The sequence below is a fragment of the Hemiscyllium ocellatum genome, chromosome 12 (assembly GCF_020745735.1).
Source record: "Hemiscyllium ocellatum isolate sHemOce1 chromosome 12, sHemOce1.pat.X.cur, whole genome shotgun sequence".
NCBI lineage: Eukaryota > Metazoa > Chordata > Chondrichthyes > Orectolobiformes > Hemiscylliidae > Hemiscyllium > Hemiscyllium ocellatum.
This window is the reverse complement of record NC_083412.1, coordinates 57,426,338-57,453,194: the sequence shown is the minus strand read 5'-3', so window position 1 is coordinate 57,453,194 and position 26,857 is coordinate 57,426,338. Positions and strand designations below refer to the sequence as shown.

The window sequence follows — 26,857 nt, the reverse complement described above, 5'->3', positions numbered from 1 at the left end:
ATATCCTTTCACTATTTGTGGGTTTTTAATACTTTGTTCCTTATGCTTTTTTTGTCCCTCTTATTTTCTTCTTTACTTTTCTGTATTTAATGTATTCTGTTGGTTATCTACTGTTTTCTGGATGTAGGTTTGCTCGCTGAGCTGGAAGGTTCATTTTCAGATGTTTTGTCACCAACTAGGTAACATCTTCAGTGCACTGCTGACGTTTCCTGCTTTCTATTTATATGTTTGGGTTTCTTTGGGTTGGCGATGTCATTTCCTGTCATTTATGTTATTTCATATGGTGATCTCATTTCCTGTTATTTTTCTCAGGGGGCGGTAAATCGGATCCAAATCAATGTGTTTGTTGATAGAGTTCCGGTTGGAATGCCATGCTTCTAGGAATACTTGTAAGTGTTCTCTGTTTGGATTGTCCTAGGATGGATGTGTTGGCCCAGTCGAAATGGTGTCCTTCCTTATCTGTAAGGATACCAATGAGAGAGGGTCATGTCGTTTTGTGGCTAGTTGATGTTAATGTACCCTAGTGGCTAGTTTTTTGCTCGTTTGTCCAATGTTGTGCTTGTTACAGTTCTTGCAAAGTATTTTGTAGATGACATTAGTTCTGCTTCTTGTCTGTATAGTGTCTTTCAAGTTCATTAGCTGTTGTTTTAGTGTGTTGGTGGGTTTGTGGGCTACCATGATGCTAAGGAACCTGAGTAGTCTGGCAGTTATTTCCAAGATGTCTTTGATGTAGGGGAGAGTGGCTAGGATTTCTGGATGCGAGGCGCACTGAATATTTTACTTAGTATGGTGACAAAACATCTGAAAATGAATCTTCCAGCTCAGCAAGCAAACCTACATCCCGAACCTCAACCTGAGCTACATAAATTGTCAAAACTCTCCAATGTCTTCATTTATCATCTAACAGGAAACCCTCAGCAACTCAGGTAGCAAATGTACAATGAGAAACATTGTGCCACTGAAGTCCAGTTATGCTTTATTTCTCCTGCCATTCTTTTATCTGAAGAAAGTAAAGCTATTCCATTTCCTTCTTTATCCTTTCTGAATTGGTTACAATTTACAATGTTTCCTTCATAGTCTTGATTTTCCTGCATCCATCTGGTTTCACCTAACACATGGTTATTCTGTTTCACTGTGAACATTGTGTGCATTGTTTAAACAAACATTAACTATCTTCTGAAAATCCAGTTCGATAACACTAATTGAGGTATTATAAAGAAAATTGATAGTGTGGAAATAGAGGATTTCTGAACAAGAAAACATAATCTTTAGGTTTGTCCATCTGGGATGTGCAATATTTTTCACATAAAAACGGTATTGGAAATCTGAAATTATCTTCCAATAAATTGCGGATGCTGGATCACTTGAATTGTTCAAACTGATGTTAATAGATATTTTGGTTAGGTAAGGAAATATGAGATAACAACAACTTGCTAGTGTAATAAAATGGTTCAATGGTCATCAGAGGAATGGTATCAGGCAAACTCTAACACTGGAGAAAAAGATCTGTGATAGGATGAAGGCTGGGCAGGAATGTACCATAGATCCTCTCTGTTCTTCTTACCTGTGTCCACTGACATAAAAATGCATAAATTTCTATTTCTTTTCAGGTCTGATGAAAGGTCATTAGCTGAAATTTCAAACTTATTTCTCTCCACGGATGCTGCCTGAACTCCTGAGTTTCCCAGCCTTTTTTTTTGTTTTTATTTCAGATTACCAGCATCTGCAGTGTTTTGCTTTTGTAACTTTAGCAAAAAATCTAGTTAAGAAAATATTAACATGGTTGACCTCAAACTGGCCAGAGATGGGTTTTGAGGAGCACCTTAAAGAAATAAAGGGAAATAAGTACAGGAAGGGAAGTCGGACAAAGGGCTAAGTGATATTCTGACGAGACACTGGGTGAGGTCTCCCAGTCTGTTACAGTTCCAGATGGGATACCAAATGTAGTTAAAGAGTCATGATCTCATGCATTCACCGAACAGACTGGAAGGGCTGAGTGGACTCACTTCTAGTTTTTTTTACCCCTGTTCCTCCCCAATCTATTCCACCCCGCTTCTTCTCAATTCACCTTATTTCATTGATAATTCATTCAGCTTTCATCTTACGTTGTTCCTGTTTTGTAAACACCATTCACAGCATCCAATAAATCAAGCAGGCGGGCAAGTGAAATCTTCCTCTGCACCGCAATACCCTCAACCATCATACACAACTGCGCAAGCGCGCCGCGGGCCGCCACATAAAACTTGGCAACCAGTGCGTCATGAGCTGACAGTTGTCTGCGTTGCCAAGGGACTGTTGCTATGCTAACTGATGGCTCGTGCCCGGCAGCTGTTGGGAAGAGAACGGATTTTGAACGCAGCAGTCGAGCGGCAGCCAAAGCGGGAGGCGGGCACACGGGTGGGTGGTCGCTGAGAGAGTAAGGGCAGCGGATGGTGCAGCGAGGTCGCCATGCACAGGTAGGTGATCGCAACACTCTAGCCCTATACTGAAGGGTGTTTAATGCCGCTCACTGCTGACAGATCGAAATTCCAGACTCGCCATTTTCCCTGTTCTCTTTGTGATACCTTCTAATAAACATATTCTGAGATGTTATTACACAACTCCAAAGCAAGTAGGACCTGAATCTGGGCCTCCTGTTTCAAAGATAGGGATGCTACCACTGTACCTCAAGAACCCTACTGTTCTCTTTTTGGGTCTTGCACACTAAATACGCAGCAACTTCATTAATTAATGAATAATCCAAATTATGGATTTTTTTTAAAAAGTACGCAAAACAAATGGGCAAACGATTGTTGTCATCTTGTGGGATATGCATCCATTTTATGTTTATTAATTATGGGTTTATATTTATTAATGGCTGCATCTGAATTCTCAAATGAGGTTTGACTGATTTAAAAAAGAATTGAAAGTCTTCGAAGACAAATACTTATCAACACGTTTGACGAATAAGAACCAATAACTGCGGATGCTGAAAAACAAAAACAGAAATTATTGGAAAAACTCCGCAGGTTTGGCAGCATCTGTTAACATGAAGCAGAGTTAACGTTTCGGATGAAGTGACTCTTTAGTCCTAAAGAAGGGTCATTGGATCTGATACATTAACTCTGCTTTCTCTCCATCGATGCTGCTAGACCTGCTCAGTTTTTTCAGCAGTTTCAGTTTATCAACATATTTGATCGGACATTGCTGTGGGTTGTCATATCAAATTGTGTTATTGAGTTATCTGTGAAGTTTTTTTAAAAATAATTATTTGCATATGATAATTACATAAAACAATTCTTTTCTTTTAAGATAATCCTAAATGGTAATATTCAAATATTGTGTTTAAAACATTGATGCATGACAATGGCCACACCATTTGAAAGTTAGGACATATACGGTATCCCCAATAGGGTTTTCTGACTTAGTTATCACTTTAATATTGAGGAAATGTAGATGAAGTGTAAATCTAGCTGAATACCGCTCTTCTGTTTGTAACTGTAGTTGTATGATTTTGTCTCTTTGCCTTCCCAGGTCAACGTTCCTTCCTGCACAATCATTCTAGTGGGGCTGAAATTTTATTTTTAGGTTATAACATTGTTCCAACCAAGTAGAGGAACAGCATCAGAGTATCATCCCTTTTCAGCATAGTTCAGACTTCTGATTTAAACATTAGTCACAATAATTGGTTTCCATTCCTTTTTACATACTTAATCTTCAGATGTTCATGCACATAACCTCAGTGATACAACCTTTGTTCAGCGCAAATTCTTCTAAAGCTATTGCTGACAGAATCCTCTCCATGTGAAACTTGAACTGTCGACCTTTACATGTTCTCTCTTCATTTCTTAAATTGGAGTACATTTTTAAAAGCAAATTACTGTGGATGCTGGAATCTGAAACAAAAGAGAAAATGCTGGAAAACCTCAGCCGGTCTGGCAGCATCTGTAAGGAAAGAAAAGAGCTGATGTTTTGAGTCTAACGGACCCTTTGTCAAAGGGTCCGTTAGACTCAAAACGTCAGCTCATTTCCCTCCTTACAGACGCTGCCAGACCTGCTGAGATTTTCCAGCATTTTCTCTTTTGGTTACATTTTTAAAAATTGCGTACATAACATGACTTCGCATTTTTTGTGAGATGATGACTAATTTAAGATTTTTGTTTAATTTCATAACCTTTATGGCAACCATTGTTAGTAAAGAAGATTTACAAGGATGCTGCCAGGGTTGGAGGGCTTAAGATATAAGGAGAAGCTGAATAGACTATTTTCTCTGAAGCGTTGGAAGCTGAGGGATGACCTTATAGAGGTTTATAAAATCATGAGGGCATAGATAGGGTAAATAAACAAGGTTTTAACCCTGGGGTAGGGGAGTCCAAAACTAGATGGCAGAGGTTTAAGATGAGAAGGGAAAACAACAATTTCAGACAAGGGTGGTACGTTATTGCAATAAACTGTTATTCAATATTTTATCAGCTTCATCTTTGAGCCAAAGTTGTGTGTTCAGAATATTGAAGAAATAATTTGGACTGATGCGTGAGTACAGTACTGAGGGAATTCTGTATTATCAGCATTGCTGTGTTTCAGTTAGATTTGAACACAGGTCCCTGTGTGTCATTCGCAATGGACAGTAAAAGTTCCAAGGTACTATTCAATGAACAGCAGGTTGATCTCCCAGTCTGGTCAATATTTGACCATCCATCAAGATCGCTAAAACATATGACTTATGTGGGAGCAACTTAGACTGGACTGTACAGAATCCCTGACACGTCTGACTTTGTGGTCAATTCCCTGGAATTTGAATTTACTGATGACAATTCCCTTGCAATTAGACCCCCAAAAAGACCATAAAGTCAGAGAATTCAAAGATTTTTGATGTAGTTGAGCTTAATAGATACCCAGAAAAAATTAAAGGATTTAAAACATACCCTAACAACTGGGTGAGTATTAACCTGAAGTCCCCACTCACCTCTGAGCACACTTCCCCCACCCTTGACACTCCCTTGGATCCCCTAGCAGCTACCCTCTAACCAGTCTACCTCTCCCTCAACCCGTAACCTAACTTCTCCACCTTATCAAACCTGACCCCTTAAGAAATGACACTTTCTCCCACCTGTTCAATTCAGCACTCCAGTCCTTCCTGGATCCCAGTCTCGCATTTCCACCCCAATGGACCCAACAATTCCCAACGCAAACCTACCATCCTCTGCCACCACAGCACCTGCTTTCCCCATTCCTCTCAATCCAACCCCTGGGCTGGTGCAAGCCTTTCTTTCCTCAACCCTGAACCGACCTGTACCCACCTGACAACTCCTTGATGGAATCAACAACTTCTCCACACCCCCATACCAATCTGTTTGCCTCCGGACATGATGACACCTAATTCCCTGCTACCTGGCCTCCTCCCTAGACCCAACACTCTGAATCTGCCTGAAGCACTGATTCACTTACCTGGCACCATTGCATTCTACTCACTGGCACTCTGCCTACATCATCCATCTGGTACCTTACCTCTTACACCTGGCCACCATAGTTACATAGTTAGCCTTTGACAGAGGCCACCAACGTGGCTGGCTGTGCTGTTGGACCCTTGAATTATGGAACATAGCAACTCTTTGCTGCAAACAGGGATGTTGGTTCTAAGAAAATTTTCTTTGCTGAATCGTAAATCGTGAAAAGTTTCATAACAGGAGGCCCCTGTCCAATAGTTTGCAGAAATAGAGTTACTGACCCTGATTGGAATATCTAGGCAATGGTTTTGTTTTATTTTTGTTTTGGAATCTTTTTACGTGAACATTTGCTCATGCATTTGCATACATTGATTATACTTTAACAATAACATGTTCATTGTGAAGCACTTTGTAAGGTCCAGAGGTTATGAAATGTGTTGTATAAATGTAGGTTCCTTCTGTCTTATTATCCCACTTAATTGGATAAAATAGGAGCGTAAATGAACGCAGATTTTTAAAACTGCAATATAGTCTCTTACATTAGTGAATGTGACAGAACTCTGGTATTGCTACACTATATTAGGTACTATAATTTATGGTTTTGAATGGACAAATAGAAGTTAAAACTAAGTCCCCACTCAGAAACTTTTGCTGAGTACATTTTAAAATACCTGATGTCCCTTCCCTGTTAACTAAACCAATTCCTCTGCTATTGTAGGAGTGAACAAATGTTAATGTTACTGTATTTTATGAAGCTTTCACTTTGTGTACACTTTGTTATAAGCATTCTGTTCGAGGTGATAGAAAATACTGACAACGTACAGTTTGACATTTTACATTGTATACCGACTAACTTCATGCCTCTGCAACTGTAGCTATAAGAACAATTGCTACAAGACTGCATCCATGTAAAAGATATTTCAATGTTGTATTAGTTATAATGAACACAAGTATAGGCATGCAACATAATAAATTATTGTGTTTACTTCACTATAGCAACCTCAGTATACTTCTATTAATTACTCCAACCTTGTGCTGAATTTTGGTTTTCAAACATAGCAAAATGTGTAAGCTGGCCATTTTCTGTGCCACAATCTTTCTGTGATGTACAGTCCTTTATTAAATCTTTCAATAAAAATTTCCTATTTGCATCAGTGACTAACTTGATTGAAATTAGCTGCCAGGTATGTACATAAGCAAGATGCTTGTGTAGGAAGACAAAATGCTCTGTGTCAAGATGGTTGATATGGTTGTGTCTTGTGTATACCTTCAACCTTTCTGTTATGATGATGCAATTGGTAACCACAGGAACTAGGGTATGCGATCAGGCATGAGTGTGAGGAACTATGTGACAAGATACTTGTGGTCTAGAAATACTTCAAAAATCGGAAGTACTTTAGAAAATAACCATATAGTTGTCAAGTCCCAGTCCCAACTCTTGTGAAGAATTATCTGGCATATGGAATTGCTCTGATATTTTCCAAAAAAGGGAAAACTGGTCAGATGCTCAATCATGTTTGTTGTCCTTGTTTTAAAGCACATTTATTCTAACTAGAAAATTGGATTAGACTCTATTATGATGCTCTCCAGTTTTATCACCCAACATTTTTCACATCCTGGGTATAAATATGAAGTTGTTTGATTGAAGACAAAATGATAATGACCTACAGAAAAGGTGAAGAGGGAATAAATATTTGGGTAGGAGCAATATTTTCTGTTTATTGCCTATTCCTGTATTTTCTTAAGAAGGTGCTGGTGAGCTCCTTCTTGAACCATTGCAGTCCATGAAGAGTAGGTACATCCATCATGCAGTTAGGAAGAGAATTGGAGAATTTTGACCTAACAGTAGTGAAGAAACAGTGAAATTATTCCAAGTCAGGATGGCATGTGACTTAGATAATTTGAAGGTGAGGGTGCTACCATATATCTATTTAATATCTGGATGTTATCACTTGCAGGTATTGAAGGTTCTGTTGAAGAAGCTGTAGTGAGTAGCTGTGTAATTTGTATATGGGTATATAGTGCTTCTTTGTGTTGGTTGTGAAGGATTGACTGTTGGAACTCATGTTGGGATGCCAATTAAGTTGGCTGCTTTGTCCTAGATTATGTAAAGCTTCTTGCGTGTTGTTGAAGTTTCTGTCATCCAGACATGTAGGGAGGATTCCATCGTACTCCTGACATATGCCTTGCAGGTGGTGAAATGAGTTTGGGGAGTTAGGAGGTGAGTTACTAGCTGCAGAAGTTATAGCCTCTGATTCACTTATGGAGCCACACAGTATTTATATGACTGATCCAGCTCATTTTCTGGTCTTTGAATGTCCAGGGGAAATAGATTCTCTGTCTTGGAGATGATCATGGCATGAGATGCAAATGTTACTTCTGTAGGTCTTGTTGCATATATACATGGTCTGCTGTATTCTTGCTTCTGCAAATATTTGTGCTGGACATGGTGCAAGCATCCACGAACATCCCATCTTTTGACCTTATAATGGAAGAAATCCAATGATAAAGCAGCTCAAGATTGTTGGGTCTGTATTGTAGGAATGGTTCATCAACCAAAGAGTGGCTCTAATTTGACTATGGGAAGTTTCTACAAAAGTCCTTATGTTTACATTGTGAAACATACTTTACTGTGAGGTATTCCTTCTATCTCTCTCTTAGACTGTTCCTTACATTTCCTCAGACTATGAGGAAACTGCATATAACGCTGTTAGATCATCAATCACAGTGTGGTGGTTGTACCACCACATCATCATGGAAGCTATTTTCAGTGTGAAGGTAATGCTTCATCTCCACAAGAACTGTGCACTTGTTACTATCATGAAGAGATACATTTGCAACAGGTAGATATATAAGAAAGAAGTCAAGTTGTTTCCTCTCTTGTTTGTTCCCTCACTACATAATGCAGAACCGTCTAGCAGATATGTTCTTTAAGACACAGGCAGTTCAGTTACACTGGTGCTGTTAACTCATCTTCGGTGTTGTCAGCAACATTAGGTTTTGTCACAAGCCTCCAGATAGTAACAAAGAAATCTTTGTCACATTAACAGGGTTAGGTTTGCCCTTGTTGCCTCTGATGCATATGTTGATTCTGGATAATCTATACAATTTCATTCCTCTCTTTAGCCTTTGTCGTGATTTTGATGCTGCCTGGGCCATTTCATAGGATAATTAGAGTAAACCACATTGCTGTGGATCTAGAATTACATGTGGACCACCCAGGTAAGGATAGCAGATTTCTTTCTCTAAAGGATATCTGTGAACCCAGATGGGATGGTCTCTACCTGAATTGGCCTGGTACCAGTATTCTAGTGAAAAGGATAAATAGGGTGGTCACTAGGACTTTAAACTAGTGAATCATCAGGAAGTATTATGGTAAATAAAAAGGGAAGCAGCAGGTTAACATGTGTGCAAAAGGATTTAATTACATGGCAGACGATAAAAGAAGTAAAAAGAAAGGATGACTGAGGAGATATTATTAGAGATGTTGGAATTGATAAAGAGGGTATAAAAGCTAACATAAGGGCACTTCACCCGAATGTTCGAAGCATTCAAAACAAGATAAATGAGTTAATGGCAAAAATTACCACAAATGAATATGATTTAGTAGCCATTACAGAGACATAGTTACAGGATGGTCATGACTGGGAGTTAAATGTCCAAGGGTATCAGACTATTCAAAAGGACAGACAGGGAAGTAGTGTAGCTTTGATATTTAAGGGTGACATCAGGGCAGTGGTGAGAGATGATATAAGTTCTATGAATTAGATTACTTACAGTGTGGAAACAGGCCCTTCGGCCCAACAAGTCCACACCGACCCGCCAGCCACCCATACCCCTACATTTATACCTTACCTAACACTACAGGCAATTTAGCATGGCCAATTCACCTGACCCGCACATCTTTGGACTGTGGGAGGAAACCGGAGCACCCGGAGGAAACCCACGCAGACACGGGGAGAACGTGCAAACTCCACACAGTCAGTCACCTGATGCGGGAATTGAACCCGGGTCTCAGGCGCTGTGAGGCAGCAGTGCTAACCACTGTGCCACCGTGCTGCCCACGGTGGAGAATAAGGTTGAATTCATTTGGGTGAAAATTGGAAATTCTAAGAAGTCACTGATAAGCGTAGTCTATACGCCACCAAATAATAATGGCACATTGGGGCAGGCAATAAACAAAGAAATAGCTAAGTCCTGTAAAAATGGTACGGCAATTATCACAGGGATTTTAATCTACATATCTAATGGTCGAATTAGGTCGGTCAGGGTAGTCAGAGGAGAAGTTTGTTGCATTCTCCACGATAGTTTTCTTGAACAGTATGTAATGGAACCGACGAGGAAGCAAGCTATCCTAGATTTGGTCCTGTGTAATGAGACAGGAACAAATTAGTGATCCCATAGTTAGAGGTCCTCTTGGAAGGAGTGATCACAGTATTGTTGAATTTAGAATACAGATAAAAATGAAAAGATAAAATCCAACACCAAGGTCTTGTGCTAAAATGAAGGAGACTACAATAGGATGAGAGAGGAGTTGGCTAAAGTAGTGATTAATGATTAGACTTACAGTGTGGAAACAGGCCCTTCGGCCCAACAAGTCCACACCGACCCGCCGAAGCGAAACCCACCCATACCCCTACATTTACCCCTTACCTAACACTACGGGCAATTTAGCATGGCTAATTCACCTGACCCGCACATCTTTGTGACTGTGGGAGGAAACCGGAGCACCCGGAGGAAACCCACGCAGACACGGGGAGAACGTGCAAACTCCACACAGTCAGTCGCCTGAGTCGGGAATTGAACCCGGGTCTACAGGCGCTGTGAGGCAGCAGTGCTAACCACTGTGCCACCGTGCCGCCCACTCTGGAAAGCAAAGACTTTATAGTGGGACAGTTGACAAACAGTGGAGGACTTTCAAAGCAATTTTTCAAAGTGCTCAGCACAAGTATTTACCAGTGAAAAGGAAGGACTTTAGGAAAAGGGGTAATCTGCCGTGGATACCTAAGGAAATAAGGAAGGCTCTCAAATTGAAAGAGAAGGCATACAAAGTAGCCAAGATTAGCGGGAAACTAGGAGTTTGGGAAAACTTTAAATGTCTTCAGAAAGCCATAAAAAAACTTAAAAAGAAAAGTAAGATAGATTATGAGAGTAAACTAGCTCAGAATATAAAGACAGAAAGCAAAAGTTTCTATAAATATATAAAACGAAAAAGAGTGGCTAAAAGTAAACATTGGTCCTTTTGAGAATGAGAAGAGGGATTTAGTAATGGTCTGTGAGGAAATGGCTGAGGCATTGAACAGGTATTTTTTGTCAAGTCTTCACAGTGGAGGACATGAATAATGTCCCAGTATTTGACAAGGAGACAAAGATGAAGACCCGAAAACAATCATTATTATAAAAGAGGTAGGTTAATGGAGCTAAAGGTAGACAAGTCTCCTCACCCTGATGTAATGCATCCCAGATTACTATAAGTGTTTACAGGAGAAATAGCAAATTCCCTTACGGTAATGTTTCAAAATGCGCTGGACTTTGGGGCAGTTCGAGTAGATTGGAAAACAGCAAATGTGACGCCACTGTTTAAAAAACTAAGCTCAACAAAAGATGGGGAATTATAGACCTTTTGCTGAACTTCTGTAGTGGGGAAAATGCTTGAATCTATTATCAAGGAAGAAATAGCAAGATATACTGATAGAAATTGTCCTGTTGGGCAGACACAGCATGGGTTCATGAAGGTACTTAACTAATCTATTGGAATTCCAAGACAACATTATGAGCATAGTGGACAATGGGAACTCAGTGGATGTGGTATATCTAGATTTACGAAAGGCATTTGACAAGATGCCGCACAAAAGGCTGCTGCATAGGATAAAGATGTAAGGCATTACAGGCAATGTATTAGCATGGATAGAGGATTGATTAGCTAACAGGAGTCAAAGAGTAAGGATGAATGAGTGCTTTTCTGGTTGGCGATCAATGACCAGTGGTGTGCCTCAGGGATCAGTGTTGGGATCACAATTATTCACAACTTATGTAGATGATTTGGAGTTGGGGACCACATCTAATATGTCAAAGTTTGCAAAAGATGAGTGGTAGAGTGAAATGTGCAGAGGACTGTGAAGGGACATAGGTAGTTTAAGTGAGTCTGGCAGAAGGAATACAATGTTAATAAATGTGAACTCATCCATTTTGATAGGAATTAACAGTAAAAGGGACTGTTATTTGAATGGTAAAAAATTGCAGCAAGCTGCTGTGCAGAGGGACCTGGGTGTCCTTGTGCATAAAACACAGAAGGTTGACCTGCAGATGTAACATGTAATGAAGGCGGCAAATGGAGTTTTGTCCTTCGTTGCTAAAGGGATTGAGTTTAAAAGCAGGGAGGTTATGTTGCAGCTGTATAGGGTGCTGGTGAGGACACACTTGGAGTACTGCATGCAGTTTTGGTCTCCTTGCTTGAAAAAGAATGCACTGGCACTTGAGGGGTTGTAGAGGAGGTTCACTAGGTTGATTCCGGAGTTCAGGGGGTTGGCTTATGAAGAGAGACTGAGTAGATTGGGATTATATTCATTGGAATTTAGAAGAATGAGGGTGGATCTTACAGAAACATATAAAATAATGAAGAGAACTGATAAGGTAGAAGGAAAGAGGTGGCAGGTGAAACTAGGACAAGAGAGTATTGCCTCAAAGTTAAGGGGAATCATATTTAGGACTGAATTGAGAAGGAACTTCTTCAGTCAGAGGTATGGGAACCTATGGAATTCACTGCCCAGTGAAGTAGTTGAGGCTTCCTCATTAAATGTTTTTAAAGCTAAAATAGATAATTTTTTTAAACAGTAAAGGAATTAAGGGCTATAGTGAGAGATTACAAAAAGATCAGCCATAATCTTATTGAATGGCAGAGCAGGCCTACTCCTGCTCCGAGTTCTTATGTTATTATTTACCGTCAGGAAGTGTGGTGTTGGAAAAGCACAGCTGGTCAAGCAGCATCCAAGAAGAAGGAGATGCGGCATTTCAAGCAGAATCATTCCTGATGAAGAGCATAGGCTGAAAGCGTTGACTGTCCTCCTCGGCTGCTGCCTGATCAGCTGTGCTTTTCCAGCATCTGCAGCCCTCACTTTCCCCCTCTTCTTATTTACCGACAGTTAATTATGGTTTCATGGTCACCATTATTCTAGTTTTTGGTTTGAATTCTACAAGCTCAGTTAGCGTGACAGTTGGTTTGCAATACAGAGTAATGCCAACCGCATGTGTCCAATTCCCGCACAGCTAAGTGTACCATAATGAGCTTCCTTTCTCTGTCTGTCCCTTTATCTGAGGTATGGTGACTCTCTGGTTAAATCATCCCAGTTGATTGACTGTCTGTATCTCTGTCTGTCTGTCTGTCTCTCTCTCCTCCTCTCTAATGAGCTAGCAGCCCCATAGTTCATTAAGCAACATTTCAAAAAAAATCAGTGAAGCACAATCACAGAGACCTCAAATTCAGACCCATTATAATGTAATTAAAGTTTCAAAAATTAAAATTATCATTTCAGCATCACTATCCAAATGAAATTTGTTACTGCAGGTACACAATCCTTTATCTGAAATCCTTGTGGTCAGTTGTTTTTCAGAATTTGGAATTTTTCAGATTGCAGAATAAATGACATTTTCACATTGAAATTTTTAAAAAATTACCTAACACCAGATGCACATGTGAATAGTACAAGTGCTGAGACTGAGTGACATGGTTCAAGTGGGTGTGGAATTGGGTCACCTGTTTGCACGCCAAAATGACGCTCCACGCTCCACACTCCACGAAAATTTGGAATTTGGATCTTTTCGGATTTTGGAATTTTTGATTAAGGATTGTGTACCTGTATTAGCTTTCCTTTTATCCCACTAAAGCACCATTCATGCAAATCACAATAACAACTTGAATTTATGTGACTACTTTGATTTGGAAAGTAGAACATTGTGCTATCTTCTTTGATGGGACCCGTGATGCAGGGTTTGGGGAGGCTAGTGCTGCCACATCTTGTCAACTTCACTGTGGACCTCAATATCTATACTGGTAGATCTTTCCAGGCTGAATATTTCTCAATTTAATATGCATCATTGCATTCAAGATGTCACTAAGGTCCTTTAAGAAAGAATGTCCTTTTCGCTCAGGAGGAATGAGCACTTGACTTTTCCCAGGTAGAGAACTTCCCAATGGCACAAGGGGCTATCAAGCATGCACTTAACTCTGCAGTTGCCACAAGTCCAATGAGTAGATATACTGCAACCACAAAGGGTTCCACTCCTTAAACATATGTGGTATGTGATCATGGATAGATTGCCATAAATCATGTTGCTCTTTCAGTAGTTGCCATGCTTTTACCCTATGTCAGTCAACCATTTCTGCCTCAAACCATCACATTAAACCAAAAGGTAGTTGCTCAAAAATCAGGACTACTGCTGTACATCTGTATAATGACCAAACTTGGATAGCACATCTCCTAATAAGAACCATATTGCTAAAAAAAATCATTAAGAAGCAATCTATTTCTAACAGAATAATTTTTGCTAAGGGATGTGTGACAAAATGAAATTTACACCGCTACAAATACTCTGGAGATGAAATTCCCTGAGGCCGTATTCATCATAGCTAGCAACTTCAACCTGGCCAACCTCAATAGAGTGCTGCCAAAATACCAAAATGTCTCCTGCCTTGCTAGAGGACCGAACATCCTTAACCACTGCTACGCAACCATCAAAGACACCTATTGCTCCATACTCTGTATCCACATTTTTGAAAATCATATCACAACCCTGTTCCACTTCTCAGCTTACAAGCAGAAGCTGAAACGTCTGAATCAACAAAACAGCTTCTTCAGAACTTGGAATCAGTGGACTGGACTATATTCAAGAAGACTGAACAACCTAGACGAGTAGCAAGTGCAGAGGACTGAGTGCCAAAGAAATCAATCTGTGTGTTACCCAACCATAAACCTTGGATGAACCAGAAAATCCATTGTCTACTAAAGACCAGGTGCGCAGCATTCAAGTTGCACGATCAGACTTATATAGAAAATCCAGATATGACCTTCGCAAATCCATCAGAGATGTCAAGAGGCAGTACCAAACCAAGTTAGAGGCCCAAACCAATGATACTGACACCTGCTGCCGGTTGTAAGGCCTACACAACATAACAGGATATTAAATGAAGCAGAGCAAGATAGCAGACAAAAACACATTCTTCCCTGATGTGCTTAATACTTTCTTTGCTCAGTTCACCTGCCCCAGCAGCCCAGATGCACCTGCTCCCTATGTAACCACTGCAGATGACAGATCAGTCTTCCTGAGAGACGTCCTGAGGAAAGCAACTGGCTCAGACAGAGAACTTGGCTGAGAACCATCTGGTGGAGGTATTTGCTGGCACCCTCAACCTCTACTTGCTACAAGCCAAAGTCCCCACCTGCTTTAATAAGGCCACCATCATCCCAGTGCTAAAGAAAACACATGCAAAGTGCCTTAATGACTACTGCCCAGTGGCTTTTAATGTCCATAATCATGAAGTGCTTTGATAGACGGGTCATGGCCCTCATCAAATCTAGGCGCCCAGCCTGGCTTGATCCCCTTCAATTTGCCTACCAGCAAAAAGGTCCACAGCAGGCACCATTACCCTAGCCCTACACTCATCACTGAAACATCTGGATAACAAAGAGCACCTACATCAGGCTCCTACTCATCGATGACTGCTCCGCCTTTGACACCATGATCCCATTTGGACCTAGGTCTTGGCTCTGCCCTCTGTAATTGGATTCTTAACTTCTTGACCCAAGACCACAATCAGTGAAGATAGACAACAGCACTTCTTACATGAAAATCCTCAACACTGGCACTCTACAAGGATGTGATCTCAGCCCTCTACTGTACTCTCTGTACACCCCTGAGCGTGTAGCCACATTCCAAACAAATGCCATCTGCAAGTTTGCTGACAACACCACCGTGCTAGGACAGATATCAAACAACGATTAGTCTGAATACAGGGAGGAGGTAAAGGGCTTGGCATTACGGTGCAGTGATAACAAACCCTCAATGTCAGCAAAACAAAAGAACTGATCATTGACTTCAGGAACAAAGGAGGAAAAGACCCTATCTACGTCAATGGAGCTGAGATGGAAGGGTTGAGAGCGTCAAGTTTTCAGGAGTGACGATAACTAGCAATCTGTCCTGGACCCCTCACATAGATTCGACAGTCAAGAAGGCACAACATGCCTCTTCTTCCTCAGGTTGTATAGAATATTCTGCATGTCCACAAGTACCCCTAACAACGTTTACAGATGCACCATAGAAAGCATTCTATCTGGGTGCATAACGGCCTCGTATTGCAACTGCTCTGCCCAAGACTAAGAAACTACCAAAAGTTGTGTGCACAGCCCAGACCTTCAGGGAAGTCAACCTTCCATTTATGGACTCCATTTACACTTCTCACTGCCACAAGACGACTGCCAAAATCCTAGTAATGCTCTCTTTTGACATCTTCCATCCATCAAGCAGAAAATACAGAAGCTTGAACACACATATTAACAGGTTCAATAACAGCTTCCCTGCCATTATTAGACGACTGAATAGACCTCTCTATTCAAATGATATTGATATTGCTAACATTTATCTTGCTTTGCGCACTACCTCTGCAGCTATAACTATGTACACCTTGCTCTGTCTAAGCACACAATGATCAGTGTATCCTTGTTTGCTATGATTTGCCTGTGTTGTTCGCAAAACAAAACTTTCACTGTACTTACATACATGTGACTACAAATCAAACAAGGTGGTGGTGGGTAAGAGATATTGTGGGAAGCCCTCCGTTACCTGTTGGATTATGTTTTGCAGTTCCAAATGGCACGCTGCATCCTATACAGTACAAGTTGACAATCATGGCAAAATAGGCTTCAGTGACTACCTCAGGAAGAGAAGGAAGGGGGGAGGCTCCCAAGGTGTCATTGAGGCAGATGGGTTGTCTGTGACATTCTAATAATGGCATCAAGTCTCCTTTTAAAAAAAAACCCATAGGTTACAGTTGCTCCACATTCTACCTTATCTTAATGGATTGTCATTGCATATGTTGGTCAAAAGTCTGAATTAAAATACATTTTAGTTGCAAAGCAATTATTGCCAACCAACTTCATCCAAACATCACTTCCAATAATACATGCAGTACTGAGTGTTCACTCTTGTGGTTTCTCTCAGTACTTGCCCTCAGGATATAGCTTTGACTGCCTTTGTGCTTCTGTAAGTGCTTTCTTTTAGTTAAATGTGGCTAAAAGAAGCCCTTTAGATCTAGTTTTGAACTGCACCACCTTGATAGTATCCAGGGCTGATTGGCTGGTGGTCAACAGCAAAGGTACTAATGAAGTGACTTTGGAAGAAGGAATCCTATCTCCCTGACAGAGGACTGGAGAGTTTTGCACCACTGAGTTACAACTGCTGTCTGAGCATCGAGGTTTCAGCAGCAGATGAACTGAGGTTGACCAAGGTGGAAAATATTACACAGATGGAAATATGAAGTCTGGCTGATTATGCAATTATGTGGTTGGGATCTCATCTCTGGATCAAATGGTCTAAGTTTCGAGAGTTTGGAGCTGGAAAAGCACAGCAGGTCAGGCAGTATCCGAGGAGGAGAATTGACTTTTCGGGCATAAGCCCTTCGTCAACACTAAGATTGCAATTTGTTTGATTTAGCCTCTGGTTGAGCAAGGGATAGACTCAGTATCAGGGATAAATGTTTGTGCTGGCAATCAAAGTTGATAGCATGTCTTCCCAGTATTAGTTGGAGGAAATTTCTGTTTGTCCAGTACTAAGTGTTAAACAATCTGATAATTTAGAGACTATGGAGGGTTAGAGTAGTGTAACTGAGGGGAAATCAAGGTGGGTGTCATCTGCATGCATGGAAACTGCCACTTTGCTTCTGTTGAGAAATAGTAAAGTGACCAAAGATAGCTCTTTTGGGCACACCAGATATAATGGTTTAGTAAATACTTTAAAAAAAAATACAAATTGTTTCCTACAACCTTTCCAGTCTCTGATCATAATGCACCTTTATCTTGGAATTGTATGTTAAATTACAGAGCTAGATTATTTGTCCATCAATGCAGCCGTCACATTTTCTTCATTTGAACAATTAGGTCTCATTTTATTTACTCGACAAAGACCTCACAATCAATCACTTTATATTTATATTTCCAAGAAAACATCATCTTATTATCTATAATTTCTTGTGTGAGACTGACTTGAACAGAATGTTTTGCTCAATGTGGAAATGCATATATTACCTGTCATTACATAAAAAACAGGGCATGCTTATTGTGGCAACGCAAAATGTACATAACTATTACGTACAAAAGTTTACATTATTGGGCACACAGGCATCTGGTTTCCCAGGAGCATGCTTCCAATGGAATGCCATGCTTAAAGTGATCAGAGTATCTCAATGGCGTGTGAGATTTTTATACCCTCAGGTTACTTAATGTAATGTACTGATAATATAATAAGCATTCCTCTTAAAGGCACATACTGATCATGAGATATATAACAATTTTCTAATTCTAATAAATTTGGTCAGTTAATAAGATCTTTTAGACACCCCTTCTCACATCTCAAAAACTTCTGTTTATCTTGCCTTATCAGCTCAAATACCTTGCTCAGAGGTGGCTAATGCACGAAATACGCTATTGGAAGAACAGCTAGAGTATGAAAACCTGAGAGCATTAGAGGTGAATGATGTAAAGGTAGCTATAATATTTGGACCTAACCAAACAAAGTGCAGAAAATAATCTAGTCCCTGACTCTTGTGTGTTCAAATGCATCTGCAAGAAACTACTTATTTCTGATTTCAAAGATAGCTGATGCTTAGTTTCTAATTTAGGTCTTTTAGGTTTCTTTAGAAACATCGAAAATAAGAGTAGGAGTAGATTATTTGACCCTTTGAGTCTGATCCACATTCATTATGATAATGGCTGATGATCCAACTCAACAGCCTGTTCCTGCTTTTCTCCTTGAATTGTTTAGCCCCAGTGTTATACGCAACTCCTTCTTGAAATCATACAATGCTTTGGCCTTGAGTGCTTTCTTTGGTAGTGAATTCCATAGGTTCATCACTCTGAGTGAAGAAATTTTCTCCTCTTCTCAGTCCTAAAAGGTTTATCTTGTATCCTTAGACTGTGACCCCTGGTTCTGGATTTTTCAGCCATCAGGAACATATTTCCTGCACCTACCCACTTACCCATTACTCAACTTGTCCAAATCACACTGGAGCATTTCTGCATCAACCTCACAGTTCACCGTCCCACCCCAGCTTTGTGTAATCTGCAAATTTGGAGATGTTACATTGAATTCCCTTTTCTAAATCATTAATATAAATTGTGACTAGCTGGTGTGAATTGTAGTGATTCCAGATCCCTGATACTCCTCTAATAATTACCTGCTGTTTGAAAGAGTCCCTCTTGTTCCTATGCTTTGTTTCCTACCTTCCAAACAGTTTTCTATCCATTTCAATACACTACTTCCAATCCCATTAATCTTACCTGCTAATGTATTATGTGGGACTTTGTCAAAAGTCTTCTGATACTTCAAATAAACCAATCGACTGGGTCCCCTTTTACTAGTTACATCTTTGAAGAATTCCAGTAACGTTGTTGAGTTTGATTTCCCTTTTCTAAATCTATGCTCACTCTGTCTGATCCTGCCACTGTTTTCTAAGTTCTATACTCTTAAAACCTCTGTAATGGACTCAAGCATTTTCCCTACTACTGCTGTCAGGCTGACTAGTCTATAATTCCCAATTTTCTCTCTACCTCCCTTTTTTTAAATAGAAGGATTACATAGCCACTTACCAATCTGTTGGAACTGTTCCAGAGTCTGTAGAATCTTGGAAGATCACTGCAAATGCATTCACTACTTCTAGTGTCACTTCCTTTTGTACTCTGAGGTGTAGGTTATGAGGCCCTGGGGACTTATTAGTCTTCAATATCCTGTGACACGGGCATATTCTGCTCTTATTTCTTCTGTGTTTCTTCTGAACATCTGTTTTGCTCACATCTGAATGATTTTCTTCAGAGTCGGGTCTTCCTTGAATTGTAATAAATCTGACCTAGACTGTTCAGAATTTCTTACTATAATTCCATCCGTATGAATCCTGAGTTGAAGTTACCATTTGTAGAGATCATTCATTAAGTTGTCTATGGATTGCCCTGGAATTTCGTTGACAATTGTCAAAGACTTTCAGTATCTCTTCAAAAAATACCTGTTGCTACTTCTACCTTTTGGTGAACCATAACGTCATCAACTATGTGCCCAATGTGTTTAGAAGTGTTTACTTTGATTCTAACTTAGTATCTAATTTGGAAGCTATTCTACACCCCAGAAATTGTTTTATTCAGGATGTCCAATTTTGTATTCTGTTTGGCCCAACATGTAAGGTGTTGAGAATGCAAGCTTCACCAACCAGCATCTTAACCCTGGCAGTGATTAGGTAACAAAAACTTAATAGTCACTGAAGAAAATTGTATATATCCCTGTAATTATCCCATCCCTTCTATAACTACATTTTTTTTAACTTCCTCCACTTGGATGCGTCTCTGACCCATAGTGCTGTGGGCAATTTTATCATCCCTACAATCCCTGTTCCTGTCCATACAAATTGCAGGACCGCAGATTTATTGGAGAATTGCAAGATTTGAAACTTGCCTATGATACCTTTTTAGATCTCCATGCCAGCTACATTCACTAAAGAACACCTCCTGTTCCTGACTATGGATTAATTTCAAAGTATCTAGACTGAACAGTATGACTGCCCCCAGAGCAAAGTGTATAGGTAACAATTACCTTCTCTGATGCATTGCAGCGTCTAAAGTTTAACAAAGAATAACTTTCACTCTGGGATTGTATTATTTCTTAACACCTAACCTGGAGAGGAAATCTACAGTGACCTCAGCTATTGTTTGGCTTTTTAAAGTAGTCAGAAGTACAAGATTTTATCATTCTAACTCCTTGTAAACTGATGGAAAACACCTTCACAGTAGTTTACTTTCTCAATGCAGTGATGTGTTCAGAATATCACAGTGGTGAGCTGAGATATTTGGTATTTGCCTAACCACAACAGAAAAACAAGTAAATTTTGGAAGCATATCTTCTGTTAAAATCTATACAAAGGCTCTGTCCTCTACCTGTGTGCCAAGAATGAGATTGAAACATTGAGCTTATAAAAGATACAAGCTGCAGAAGACTTTGACGTTCAGCTCAAACTCCTCTTCCTCTCTCCAATCCTCCTCATTTCAATTTCTTCCAATCATACATTGTACTTGTTTTTTTTTCTTAAGCTTAGCTAAAAGACCACCACATCATAATGACTTTTAGTTTTAAACTAGGTGTTATTAGCTCACCACTGGAGGATTTAGGGACATAAAGTAAATCACCTTATCTATTTATAACTAAAGAAACATAAAGATGTAACCTTGAGAAGATTGGAATTGTCCAAGGCTATCTTATGTGACGAGTTACAGCTTTACAATTTATTGACATTCTAGGGATTTGCCTGTATGTAATATGTGAGTGTTTTAGTTTTATGTTTTCATTATGGAGCTAATGTAAACTAGTATCTGAAGGGCTTATGCTCGAAACGTCGAATTCTCTATTCCTGAGATGCTGCCTAACCTGCTGTGCTTTGACCAGCAACACATTTGCAGCTGTGATCTCCAGCATCTGCAGACCTCATTTTTTACTCTGATATAAATTGACTATTTTGCCAGATCTTGATCATTAACAGGAAAAATGTGAAGATATAAGAGAGGGTACAGAAAAGATTGACAATAATAGATTCAGGATGAGGGATTTATGTAGTTTTGGTAGATTAGAGAAACTCAGCTGTTCTTCTTAGGAAAAAGAATAGTGCGAGCAAATTTGATAGATGCTCAAAATGATAAATCTGACCAGAGTAGATGGGGAATTGGGGGGGGGGGGGAGGGGGAGGTGGCAAAAGAACTAAGGACATTATGAGAAACATTGACACAGAGGGTCTAGGCAATGACATTAGTGCCACTGACTCTGTATATTGTAGTGACAAGACATACCGTTGTGAGATTCAGCCATTTCGCAGCCAACTCACAATCTCTATCAAAGAGATCTCAAATGTTGAACTGTTTTTAAGTTCTAATTATAAATCAGTTTTGCATATCTGGCATTAATATTACAAGCCATCTGTACACTTGGTGCGATGACAACTGTTTTCTAACATTTTAGAGCTTTGGTACACAATTCTCTTTGTACAAATATGCTGTGCATTCTTAAGATTCTTCTATTATCAAATGAATCATTTGATCGAGTGGCCACAGCACAGAAGGTAACCATTCAGCCTGTTATGTCCATGCCAACTCTCTGCAAGGTAAAGTCAGCTAGTCCCACTTCCCTGCCTTTTCCAAATAGCCTGTTATTTTTTAGTTTTAGATAACTATCTAATTCCCTTTTCAAAGCCGTAATTGAACCTACCTCAACCAGAGTGTCGCAGCATGCATCCCTTATTCTAATTATTCGCTGCGTCAAAAAAAGTTTCTCATATTGTCTTTAGTTCTCTTGCCATTTGCCTTAAAATTAGTACCCTGTGTTTCTCAATTATTTTGTCCATGGGATCAATTCCACACCTCCCCAGCCCTCCCCACCTCCCCCCCCCGCCCCAATTTACTCTGCTCACATTTTCCATATGGGAAATTTGCCTTTATCAGATGAGGCATAAAATTTAAGAGCAGGAAGGCTATGTTGGGATGATATAAAATGTTCGTTAGGCCACAGGTAGAATATTGTGTGCAGTTCTAAACTCCACAATCACAGAGGGATGTGATTGCAATGGAGAGGATACAAAGGAGGTTTACCAGAATCTTTTCTGAACTGGAGATTTTTAATTATGGAGTTCAGAAAGGCTGCTGTTATTTTCCCTGCAGCAGAAGAGACAGAGTCATGATTGAGATGTACAAAATCATGAAGGGGACATAGATAGGGCAGGTGGGAAGGAACTTTCCCTTTTTGGTAGAGGGATCAATGACCAGTGACTTAGATTTAAGTCTTTAAATGTGCATCCAGAGGAACCGCTTCTGCAGATAATTAGCTATACACAATGTAATATGTTTTGTTGAGATTAAGGGTATGATATGCAATTTGCTGTCATGTGTACTGTACATAACTTCAGTAAGTTGGCCTATATTGGTAGACACACACCTCTCGAAACCCTCTAACTCTTAGAATAAAAATTGCAATATTTAAGTGGTAAATCTTATTCTTACTATTCTTACTTTTAAATCTTAGGAATTCCTAAACAAAAATGAGTGAAGAGAACAGTGTTACTTCACAATTTGAAGAATATGAAGACGACTTTGAGAAAGATCTTGATTGGCTAATCAATGAAGAAACAAAAAATAGTGATGAAGAGCCAGAGGTAATAAATGAAAGCAGTTGTGTACACCATGCTAAATGCTTGTCTTGATACTTATGTGGCGTAACCACTTTCCCAGAGATGTAGACTTAACCTTGGTGTCAAGACATTTAATATATAAAAGGTTTTTTTTTTGTTGATCCAGCATAATAGAATTGACAGATGTGTTGTTGAATAAAACGATAAATATATGAACATCAATTATTCTGGTTTTTCAAAAAAAATAAGCATTTGCAAGAATGCAAAACACAAAAGGAAATGAATGTAGTCAGACATTCCAAACCTTTTTAATTGTGATCAGTTTAAAGTATTGTTTGAAGTAACATTTGTAATCATTTTTCCCATGTGTATTTCCTTAAATTTGGTAATCTCCTTTCAATTTAAAATTATCCTAACTTTCATTTCAAGTAATAGATTTAAATGCTTTGTGCATGTATAATTATACCTTTAAATGAACATTATTGTCTTGATATTCTCTGAGATATCATGTTTCGCCCAAAATCCAAATATGCAAACCTACATGGTGAATCCTATTTGGTGAAATTAACAAGCATCACTACTATAATTCAGTCTTTATCAGAACCTTACAATCGTGGAAATCTAACTTTTTTAAACCTATTTTTGCCATTTACTCTCTATTCCTTTCTTTCCTGCTACTTCCACCCTCTCAAACCTCACCTCCACTGCCCCTCCCAACTTCCACATTTCTACTTTATGCTCTCCCATTGAAGCTCCCTTTTCCTCTAGATCTACCCGCCCCCAGGATCTGTCTGCCCTTTGAATCTGCCGTACTGATCCAGACAGCTGATCAATCCTATTCTGATCCCTTTCTTTTGCTCCCTCTGTCTCTATCCACTGTCTTGAGTCCTATTGCCCTACCTGATTGTAAGTTATCTATATTTATCCTCTCTTTCCCTAGTCCCTTTCCACTAATCCACTCCATCCTCCCTCCCTTGCTCTAATTCCCTTATTTCTATTCTCTCTTTATCTTTTGTTTCCTTTCTCCCTCTGTCGCTCCCTTCTTTCTCTCCTTTGCCTCCCTATCTTACTTCCATTATCTTCTTTCCTTCAGTTATAACTTATTTATGTGTTTTAATAAACTGAACATTTAAGTTATTCAGTATGCCATATTTTAATCCTTTTTTTTCTACTGTTCTTTCCCAGAATGCTTGCTTTCTCTCCTAGCCTTCTTATTACTTTGGTCATTTGGGAAATATAATGCATGCTAGTTTTTTTTGCCAGTGGTTATGAAAAAAATCCAAGCTACTTGTGGTAAATGTTGTTTTCTCAAGGATAGTTTATACAGCTAGCACTAAAACATAATGTCTTTTTTCTAGATAGATGGTAAATTTCCACACTGTCATGATCTTTCTATAAAAAATATTAAGGTTTATTGAGATTCATGCTCTGATTTTCCACAGGTATATGAAGAAAGTGAAAACATTGATGCCAAAATTAATAAAGAGCTGGATGATGAAGAAAGAGAAGAAAATAAAAATTCCATAGATGAGAAACAATCTGCAAGCTTTGTAGAAAAACCATGTGAACGGAACAAAGATTTAATAAACCATGCAGAGATCGCTAGGGGAGAAGAAAATGTTATTGTCAATCAACCTGATCCTATATCAGGATCAGATAGTGAGGGTTCGTTTCATGAATTAAAGCAGGATGATCAGCAAGAAGCAGAAGAGCAAACAGAGGAAGTAAAACGCTATATGGTAGAAAAGATTGAGCAAGCCAACAAGAAGTTGCAGGATGAAGATCCTATAGATCAAAATCGAGAACGCAGATTGAAGTTCAAAGACCATTTGGTTGACTTGGAGGTCCCCCCTATCCATTTACTGGAGACAGAAAAGGGTAATGGAGAGGTCACAGGTCAAATGTCTGAAATGTGCATTTCAAGTGATGCTCAAAAGGTCAATGTTAATCCAGGAAATAAAGGTGATGAAGACAAAATCAAAGACAAAAAGGTGTTGATGGAAAAAGATGGAAAATTTGAACTAGTGAGTTTACAGGATTTTGGGAGTCAAGGTTTATTACCTCAGATTGCTGTAGCATTCAGTGAAAATGAAAGTAAACAATCTCACTGCTGCAATTCAGATAATCCTAAAGGAAACAACTTTTCAAGTAGTCAGACCAGTTTATCTCCAAATGAAATTCTTCATATTCCCAAACCACCAGATGAACCAAAGGATCGAGCAACTTCTGCAGCTAATATAAAGAATGGAGCTCAAAAGATACTACCTAGAAGGGTCCAATCTGCAATAATGTCTCCCAAACCATCTCCCCAACCGAACATCTCAAAGGAAAAGGAGTTGAATTGGCAAACCCAAAAGACAGGTCAACTTAAGACTGAGGTAAGCTTGGTATACTTTAGTTATGTAAACCAAGCTCTTTTGGAACAATTTGTTTTATTTATGTTTGTGAAGATGTGTACCATGTTCAATTAAAATATTATTTGAGGAAATAGAATATTTTGCTTTCTGTGTGGTGACACAGGATTATTAATTATCCAAAAAACACAGAAGTTTACTGTACAGACAAGAACCTTTGCTGTATCTGTGGCGGTTCTTTATGCATGATCAATCCCAAATTACCTTATTACTTTGTTTTCAGTGTCTTGTATCTTTGTATGTCTTGCTGATGTTGATAAATGTTGATTCCATTTTAACTTGAAAGAAAATGTCTGTTTCATCTCTGCAGCAAAGTATTTCATGCTCCAAGAACCATCTGAAAAAGTAGAAAAAATATGTAATGAAAACCAGAATGAACATGAAGGCATCTGACAGACAGTCTATTTAATACACCATGAATATTTGTGTGTTAGAATTTTATAAATGACAGACAAGTTAGATCTTTGTACTTATTTTGAAAAAAAAAGATTACCAAATACAATGATCAAATACATCTCAAGAATATGCCAGCCTTTATTAAAGTAAGGTGTAGAACACTAGTATACTCAAATTCAATATTGAAGAAGGTTTACACTAGAAGATTTGCAAATCACATTTATCATTAATTGACTCCTATACTCAAAAAATCACAAATTAGATAAACATGACAAAGTTTATTCAATCAATCTTACATCATCCATCGAACATGAACCTACATTTTTCTTAAATAATTTCAGATTGTTGCCTTCATGTCCAAGAGGCCACTTGACATATGAATTACTCATTTCAGTGCACCATTTTTTGCAGACAGGATTAAGCTGGAAATGTCTTGTTTGATTTTTCTCCATGTCTAGACTCGATTTCTACAGTATTGCCCAATATTTTTATTTCTGTTTTCATGTGACTAACAGTGTCATTACTCCTTTTAATTTTCATTTTCTGTTCTTCCAAGATCCACACAGCTATTTTCCTGATATTTCTGTTCTTTACACCAATTTCAGCTCTATTGTTATGAGATCATTGTTGTGGTTTCGAATGAGCATCAACATGACATTAGACTTTCCAAGTCATGTTGGTGTTATGTGCACTGAAACCAAGATTTCTGAAATCACTTCACACTGAGAATTCCAAACTTAATATTCTGCTAAACAATTGCTAAGCAGTTTTTCAACTAACTAGGATGTTATCAGTAAAATATAAAATTAACTGTTGCATTTAAAATTTAACCACTCACTGAATAGAACTCTGCATGAATATTCAAATACTCCCATGTCTATTGGCAGGGTGAAATGCAAATCCCTCTGATTCAAATCTATAGTTTAATGCAACACTATTTTATTCAAACTTACTCTTTCACCAGACTTCTGAAACTATGGAACCAATCTTCCTTACCTTCCTCTGACTTAGTTTTGTTCTCACAATATAAGTTTTATAATCAACAATCTGGTTTCAACACCATCTCTTAATTTATCCTTCTTGTTGATTGTGGTATTGGCTTCCATTATATAACTTGGTCTTTCATGTGAGGTTTCAAACTTAAAGAAGTCACTGAGCGAATGCATTTAATGTATCTTAATACAGTCTGAAAATATTAT

At 38.9% G+C, this 26,857-nt stretch overlaps 1 protein-coding gene across 1 annotated transcript in view; it reads left to right on the top strand.

Moving 5' to 3' along the window:
- Positions 1-2,367: 2,367 nt before the first annotated feature.
- The window catches only part of ccdc181 (coiled-coil domain containing 181), a 33,109-nt gene continuing 8,619 nt past the window's right edge, over positions 2,368-26,857 (top strand). Inside the window, exons 1-3 of the mRNA XM_060833064.1 lie at positions 2,368-2,456; positions 22,743-22,872; positions 24,291-25,226. Of these exons, the coding sequence (XP_060689047.1) occupies positions 22,759-22,872; positions 24,291-25,226 (1,050 nt within the window). The 5' untranslated portion in view covers positions 2,368-2,456; positions 22,743-22,758. The remainder of the gene's footprint in view (positions 2,457-22,742; positions 22,873-24,290; positions 25,227-26,857) is intronic.